The sequence below is a fragment of the Lactuca saligna genome, chromosome 9, assembly GCF_052625555.1.
Source record: "Lactuca saligna cultivar CGN05327 chromosome 9, ASM5262555v1, whole genome shotgun sequence".
NCBI lineage: Eukaryota > Viridiplantae > Streptophyta > Magnoliopsida > Asterales > Asteraceae > Lactuca > Lactuca saligna.
Window position 1 is genome coordinate 70,268,658 of NC_136425.1, and position 8,774 is coordinate 70,277,431.

Below are 8,774 nucleotides of genomic sequence, written 5' to 3' on the forward strand. Positions count from 1 at the left end.
AAGCTAGGTTGTGGGTAAAGTAGTCTTTTACCTCAAGGATGGACTTATGGTTATGTATTCGAACCTAATTATTAATTGGGTGTTGTTTTGATGTTTACAGTTTGGGAATTTATCATCAAGCAGCTAGGGTTTTGTCTGTGGGACTCCAGCAGTGTCAGGTGAGTTCTCCTCTATATCAACAGGGTCTAAGGCACCAATACTGTCCCTTTTCGGATTTGTATCTGGGTTATTCCATGATATGCTTATTGATTTACATCCTGGTAGTTAGGATGGTAATATGCTTAGGGACCTGGTTAGGTCGGTATCCTAGTATATAGGATGATGCTATGTTAGTGACCAGTTAGGTCTGTATCATGGTTATAGGATTTTGCTATGATTAGTGATATATTAGATCGTTTTGGACTGTTATATATGCTAGCGTATGATATTTATGTGCACATGATTGTTAGAATGGGGGTTGGGTTGAGGCGGTCCAACTTTCTGTTGAAGGCCAACATACCCATGGAAGTTAGGATAGACTGAAGGCCCTGCGAGACGAGGTATCCAACCTACAATTTGGAGTTAGGGGCGGTGGTGTTCAGCCTCAAGATCTGGCGCCACTATCTTTATGGTGTCCGGTGTACCATATACACGGACCATAAGAGCCTGGAGTACCTTATGGATCAGCCCAATATGAATATGGGACAAAGGAGGTGGTTAGATGTAGTGATAGGCTATGACTGTGAGATTTTGTATCACCCTGGCAAGTCTAATGTGGTTGTCGATGCCCTGAGTCACAAAGTAGTGAGTGCTCGGATCCAAGACGTGTGCATGAGGATGACGGTGATGAATCCAATCTTAGATACCATTCGAGGGGCCCAGGTGGTGGTCGTAAGACCAGAAAACCGTAAAAGAGAGCGGGTGATCGGCCAAAATTTTGAGTTTGAGACGGATAGTCGAGGGCTTATGACCTTCCGTGGGTGGATATAGGTTCCATATACGGGTGAAGCTCGACGTATTTTGATGGAAGAGGCCCATAAGTCGAGATTCTCTATCCATCCGAGGGCCACCAAGATGTATTTGGACTTAAAAACGATTATTGATGGCCCTGTATGAAGAGAGATGCAGCATGGGTAGTCGAGAGATGCTTGAATTGTCTTCAGGTCAAGGTGGAGGATTAGCATCCTCATGGCCAATTGCAACATTTAGAGATTCCCGTGTGGAAGTGGGAACAAATTTCCATGGATTATATCACTAAATTACCGAGAACCGCGCGATGTGTCGATGCGATATGGGTGATTGTAGATCGGTTGAGGAAGAGTGCTCACTTTCCGGCGATCAGTGAGAGCTTTTTTGAGAAGAAATTGGCTGAGATCTACGTTCGAGAGGTGGTGGCACGACATGAGGTGCCAAAATCGATAGTGTCAGATCGAGATGTGCGCTTCACTTCCAGGTTCTGGAAGAAATTTCATGAGGAGTTGGGTACCCAGTTGCATTTCAGTATCGCATATCACCCACAAACAGACGGACAGAGTGAGCGGACGATTCAGACGCTCGAGGACATGCTACATGCATGTGTTATGGACTTCAGTGGAAGTTAAGACACTTATATGCCCATGGCTGAGTTTTCATACAACAACAACCATCACTCCAGTATCGATATGCCTTTCTTTGAGCTTTTATATGGGAGGAGGTACCGGACTCCCATCTGTTGGGGAGAGGTAGGACAGAGAGTGTGGGGAACACTGACATAGTGCTCAAGAAGACAAAGTAGATCCAGTAGGTCAGAGAGAGGTTGTTGATTGCCCAGAGTCGTCAGAAGAGTTATGCAGTCCGATGATGTTCAGAGCTCAAGTTCCAGGTCGGGGATTTTGTCCTTCTGAAGGTATCCCCGTGGAAAGGGGTGATTCGGTTCAGGAAGCAGGGCACATTGGGCACTAGATACATCGGTCCATTCAGAGTGATTGTATGAGTGGGTAAGGTAGCTTACCGGCTAGAGTTGCCTGTGGATTTGAGCCAGATTCATAACACCTTCCATGTGTCCCAACTGAGCAAGTGTGTAGCCGATGAGACAGCAGTGGTCCCTTTAGAGGACATAAAACTGACGATCGCCTGAACTACATTGATAAGCTGATAATGATCTTGGATAGGAACGTGAAGGTCTTGAGGATTAAAGAGGTGCCTTTGGTTCAGGTTCAGTGGCAACATCGGAAGGGATTCGAGTGTACTTGGGAGCCAGAGTCCGAGATGCGAGAGTAGTATCCAGAGTTGTTTCCAGAGGATGACTTCGAGGGCGAAGTCTAATCCTAGTTGGGGAGAATTGTAACATCCCGAAATAAGGTATGTATCGATAACCCTTACTTTTTATTGAATGTTAAAAGCTAGCCCTTGATTGACAAAAGGTGGAAAATGAGTACGTTGGGTGTACACATGTGTACGCTCAACGTACTCATGTACGCATGATGGACGTGGAGGCCACCTAGTACGTTAGGCGTACCAGAGGGTATGCTGGGCGTTCTAGGCTCAAAGTGAAAATCCTAATTGTGTGGTGTGTCCCTATTTAAGAAACATGATGGCCTAATTTCCAACCACCATTTCTAGTCTTCAACTCCCCTCAAAACCCTAATTTCCATTTTCTTAGCTTGAGTGACCATTTGAAGTTTTTGAGTGATCTTTGTGGATTCTTTGGGTGAAGAAGGAGATTTGAAGAGAGTAGAGTTGGAGTCCGAGCATTGGATTTGAGTTTCCTTGTGGTTGGTGCATCATTTTAGGGTTTATTTTAGGGTTTATGTCCCAAAGCTTGAAGTTTTATGAGTTTGTTAAACTCCAGAGCATAATACATGTCCCTTTAAGTGACTCTAGTTGAGTGGATTCATTAAAATGGGATCTTGGACATCAAGATCTCCCCTTGCATGATATATGAGAACTTTTGTGATTAAGTAGTGAGAGTTTATGAGTTTTAGACTTGCTCAGTCATGCTAAGGCTTAAAGTGACAAACTTTATGGAGTATTAGCCTTTAGGGAGTCCAGATCTTAGATTATAACTATTGTATTAATAGATTAAGACAAGGAGAATGGGAAAAAATAATTTTGGGACGTACGTTGAGCGTACTCCCAGATACGCGCAACATAGCATCGAAGTTTCCCGATGCATGCATGGTGAAGTAGTACGCACAGTGCACGCGCTGGTGTTGACTTTTGTTGACTTTTAGGGTTTGGTCAAAATGTGGACTTTAGAGGCCATGGAAGGGTAAAATGTTCCTTTATCCTTCTGAGAATTAGTAAAGGGTGTAGCCTAACATCTTTAGGGGTCGTTTATTAATTAGAGTTAATTACGATATATGTTAGGCGGAGACTAGACCCGTGGTTCCAGTACGAGACATACTTGCTTTACTTACGAGGCGAGTCTTCTCACTATACTTACTCGAGTGCCGATACAGTGTAACAGGAGGGTCTTATATGCTTATGCCAAGTTATGTGATATTATGCATTGGTCTTTGTGATTTATGTTGTATATTATTCTGTGCTTTATTGGTTAGGACCGGAGGGTCCAAACCGAGTTGTGAGATCGGTGGGTCCTCACTGAGACACACGGACCGGAGGATCTCATTAGAGATATAGCCATGAGAGGCTAAATGTTTGCATGTCGTATTTTGGGGAACTCATTAAGCTTCGTGATTACCGTGTTATGTGATATGATCGTACACACCAGTTAGAGATTTTGATTTTTAAGGATTCTAGGATTTTAATAAACACTTGTTGAATTGTGTTTTGACTACTTATATATTTTGTGGTCTTTTTGGAAATGTGATATCGAGTTATGAGATTTTAAAAATGAAACATTTATTTGAAAATTTACAATGTTACAATGATAGCATGCTAATTTATTTATTTATTGTAATGTGTTTTATTGGTCTTGGTATTGATAATGCTAACATTACTCCATTATTCTTTTATTGATATTAGTCTTTGTAATGTGTCGTATTTAACATCCTATTCCATTATTCTTTTGGTAATATTACTTTTTGTAATATACATACTTTGTTTTCCACATATTACATACATAAATACATACATTTTACATACAAATACACATAAACATTTTCCTACACATATTGATTATAGCATCATACTTATTTTTCTATTATAGCAACCTAATTTTTTCATTTTTCCATACATAAAAATCACATATATAATTTCAAAACTCATACACATACACATACACAAATAATACACATACAAAACAATTCCAGCAACAATTCCAGTAAGAATTCCAAATTTCTAAATAATAACCATACAAATAACACACAAAAACATACAAATCACATATATAATTTCAAAAGACATGAAAAGGAACCAGCGCTGGTGTAGTTTCGAGATTTGCAAGTAAGAATTCGAAATTTGCAACAACAATTCCGGCAACAGATCTGGCAGAAATAGATTTTCTGGCAAGGGTTCCAAAAACCTTAAATTAAACACTTAAAATCGGTAAGGAAAACACTAAAACAGAAGCTGAATAGAAAATCGGGGAGAAATTGGACCTTAAGTCGATCCTTTTGTTGTCAGAAATGAATGTGGTCGTCGGTAATAATGGAGCCCCATTGGTGGCCGGCAGTAATGGTTGTTGGAGACGAGTCATGTGGCGTAAACGATGGTTGTCGGATGATTGAAGGGTTCAGTCGCCGGTAATAGTTTGGAAGAAAGAAAGGAGGCAGAACGAACAGGAACAAGACGCAGTAGGGGGGGTGTTATCTGCGACAACTTATTAGCGTCGACGCTAGGGTTTTAGCGGCGACAAGTGGATATTAGCGGTGACAACCCTGGAGGGAAAAGTCAGCGCTTTCTTTATCATTTCCCACCGTTGAGTGAAAAGTAGATCGAACAGACGGGTTCATTTGACGCGGATCGATACTGTATAAGCATTAGTGGTGACGCCTTTGGCGGCGACATTCACTATTAGCGGCGACATGTAACGCGTCAATTACATGTCACCGTTAACAGTGACTGTCCTCGCTAAAGGTGTCGCCACTAATGTTCCCCTTGTTGTGATTTCTTACTTTTCAGAAGTTCAGGGATCGATCAGGTAACTTCCAGAAGTACAGGGGCCAAACTGAAGTTCTTCAAGAAAATTGAGATATTTTTGAAACTTTTCTGAAGTACGGGGACCAATCTGCTAGCTTTAAAAGGGATAGGGATCAATCCGAAGTATAAAGGTATTTTCAGGGACCAACATGCAGTTTTCCGGGATTCTAGTTAACCTGATCACGTTGCAGCTGACGTCAATCAAATTGACGCGGTCAACTTCTCCAGCCAGAGCAGTGTGTAACAAATCTGGAGTGGTGTCAAGAATTGTACAGCGTGTAACTTTTCTAGAATGCTGTCAAGAATTGTGAAATATTTTAGCATAGTCACAAATAACTTTTTCAGTTTAACAACGATTTTTTTTTCTTTGTGATAATAAAATGATTTGGTAACTCAAGGAATTAACAATTAGGAACACGATTCTCCTGTATAAAAACTATAAGGGTTTCTTAGATAGCAGAATTCAAAAATTATGCCAATAGCCATGTTTACACCATGCATGGATGTACCACATAGTATCTCTCTTGAAAAGGGAGGGCATGATCTTCCAACCTTTGTGGTTCATCACAATAAAAACATAAATCAACAACAACAATGTTTACTAGCAATATCAAAGACAATCAAAGAATCACCAATTTAACGCCACGTGGCGTTATTGATTGGATTTGTCGCTTGGCAGAATGTCGAGCAGCTTTCTCATTCATGTTGGAGAACCTCACTGATGTTGGAGTTCCCTTCCGAGCCTGGCACCGAGAATCTATCAAAATTTCTTTCAGCGCCACAGCATTGTCTATGAAGTAAGCCACAAGTTCAAGATCACTCCCTCGGCCATAATACCCATGAATCTCAACTAGCTTCAGGTGTTCATGGGGTCGAGTAGCACCACGCCTTATATCCCTTCTCCTTTTGATCGGTGAAATCCATAAGAGCTGCAAATGAAGAACAGTACTTGATTACATGCATGATTATTGTTATAATTCATAAAAAACAAAACTATCATCTGATATGTTAACAATATCTCTACAAAGATATCTATCGTATGACATGTTGTTTAAAGAATCGCGCGATTTGGAAAATCTCACACACAATAATATATCTAGTTTTGTAATCTCATAAAGAATACGAAAAGCGAACGGCACCGTAGGATCAACAAAAAAACATAATTTTTAAGGACGTACCTACCAAATACAATCGATAGACTAAACCAAGTATATCAATTATACAATGAACAAATGTTAATTTAATGGTTATTTAACCGTTACAATGTTTATTTCATACCGTGAATCAATAAACCAACACTTCTTAAAAAGGTAAATAAGGCATCCAAAGTAGAAGAATATATAGACCGCAAACCCCTTCGCGTCAAGTAAAACCTAGTAGGGGTTTTGTATAGGTGCCCAAAGTGGTACCCGCAACACGTAGTATGTATTTCTGCATCCGCCCCTGTTAGACTAACTGATAGTAAGTAGGGGTCATTTTGTTGTAAACACAATTCTTATTTGAATTTAACAAAACTTTTAAATTCCATAGTTTTCGATGTGGATGCTTATTGCGTCTTGCAAGATTACATACACAAATAAATACTAATGCAGTTCACAAGAGACCATGTGGAAAGAGAAGTATAACATGTTCTCATAGTTAATATCAGCAAGGACAATAATAAGAATAGCGTTTAGCCTAAACTCTGATATATATTTACAATTAAATGAACTTGTTAATTGGGCATAAGTACCTTAATCAGAAAAGCCTCCAAACTTGGACATGAGTTGGCTAGTGAAGCGACCTCTAGCAGGGAATCATCTTCATGAGCTCCAATTGTCAACCTCAGGTTTTTGACATTTGGTAGTTCAGGAATGGAAGCAAGGATTAAACTTTGCTGCAAAAACAAGAATTATTACTCTCATGAAATTTCCATTATACATTATAAAACACATTAGAGATTAACTACTAACCTTTGGTTGTCCTATTTTCAATGAAAGAGCTTGAATGTATGAAAAACAAGTTGATATTTTCCCAAACACATTAGGTTTTAACCTTGCAAGTCCTGGACCGATATCCAGTTCTTTGAGATTTGGAAGATCAGTGAGACCTAAATCTATGGCTTGACCGTTGTAGATGAATGTTATAAGGTTAAAATCATATAAATAAATAGCTTCAACCTCACAACAGTTTGTTATTTCTAAGTGTTTCAAGTTAAGAGCTTTTCCACCAATTTCAACATGCATCATGTACAGGGAGCGATGGATACAAAGCATTTCAAGTTGTGGAGAATTTACAAGAAGTTCCTCTAAGATTGCATTACTCACGTTAACGCTCTTCAAGACGAGCTTTTTCAGAGAAATTAGCTTCACAACTGCAACAGCTGATGATGGCCATTCGAAAAGGTGCTCTATGTTTCTATCTGATAATCGTAATGGGAAATTATAATTAAAACAAGGATCACGAATCTTAATCCCGTGCTTCATAAAATCCAATTCAAGCATTTCAACTCTCTTGTCTGCTGCGAATTGGAGCCACTTATCAATAACTTCTGCATTACCTGCACACAAATCGAAACGAATCCGAAAGTGTTGAATTACAGGTTGGTTGTAACTTTCGATTACATCGTTGACCTGTTTGAAGAACATAAACCGTGCTTCACGAAGAAGCTTCCGATCTGTAACGATATCATTTAATGTTTCACCAGCATCGAATTCCAATTTGTGTAACTTACACCACAAGAATCTCCATCTTCTGGAGAGACTGCCAGTGACCACTGCATCCTTGAGTGACAAAAGAGATATTATCACAAGAAGAACATCGTCCGGTAATTGGCTGATGAAATCGTTTGACTTTAATCCTCGACGACCACCCTTCACAGAATGCATGTCATTAATAATGTAAACAATCAAAATTACTTATATATATGTAAAACGGAAAAGGGTTACGACTTTCAACGAAACCCTAGGTGAAGAGTATGTTCATTAAAGATAATTGATTGTTGAAAACTTTTTGCTTTTACGCGTTATCAAAACAAAGATATGAAATAAAACTTTTAGTTGTTAAGACACTGGATTAAACATGAACAAGACCGATGTCATAAATCAGATTGATATTTAACAGCTGAAATTGTCACATTGGCTAGCTATTTTAGCAGCAAAATTAAGAAACTGCAATATGCAGCTTACAAATTGCACTCGGTGAATCCCTAGAACAACTGTATATATACTCATTAACGATAGATGATAGCATATGGAAACAAAATTTAGGGGGATAATCAACATCTGATTGTCACAATTAACTTCAATTACTTTAGATTCAAAATGCCCTCACCGGAAAAGTGAAATGCTAAGTCATTAATCGCAAACAATTCACAAGTAACCATCACATATAAAAGAGGTAAATGAAGAAAGCACCTTAACTCGATCAGCCCTTTTCCTCATTGTGGAGCTTAGACGAAGAAGAAAATGACGACAGCAGCGCAGGCGAGAGGTAGAGAGTAGAGCCTAAAAGTTGGCCAAAGCTTTTGAAGTAAAGCAAGTGTCCGAGCGATGGTTTTATATTGTCTTCTAGAAGCTAGCTAGATCCTGGAGTTCCCTTTGCATGGCCTTTTGATTGTAACTGGGCCCTGAATTTCGTTACATCCCGGTCCATGAATACGTTCCCACAAATTCGGTTTCATATGGAGTCAAGTTTTTGTTTGTGTAGTTTTCTTTTCAGCTTTACAGTTATTA

At 39.4% G+C, this 8,774-nt stretch overlaps 1 protein-coding gene across 1 annotated transcript; it reads right to left on the reverse strand.

Moving 5' to 3' along the window:
* Positions 1-5,681: 5,681 nt before the first annotated feature.
* On the reverse strand, positions 5,682-7,928 carry LOC145016464 (F-box protein At5g03100-like). The gene is made up of 3 exons (XM_078974773.1): positions 7,014-7,928; positions 6,794-6,937; positions 5,682-5,990 (listed from the first exon to the last, which is right to left on the reverse strand). Exons 1-3 carry the CDS (start codon positions 7,926-7,928, stop codon positions 5,682-5,684), a joined length of 1,368 nt encoding a protein of 455 aa, XP_078830899.1.
* Positions 7,929-8,774: the final 846 nt, after the last annotated feature.

Bases quoted from the DNA above. Each gene is read 5' to 3' on its own strand.
- LOC145016464 (XM_078974773.1), bottom strand. From the start codon at position 7,928: ATGCATTCTGTGAAGGGTGGTCGTCGAGGATTAAAGTCAAACGATTTC. The intron at 6,938-7,013 runs GTTAGTAGTTAA...TTGTTTTTGCAG, and splicing joins TGAAAATAGGACAACCAAAG to CAAAGTTTAATCCTTGCTTC. The intron at 5,991-6,793 runs GTACTTATGCCC...CTTCATTTGCAG, and splicing joins TGGAGGCTTTTCTGATTAAG to CTCTTATGGATTTCACCGAT.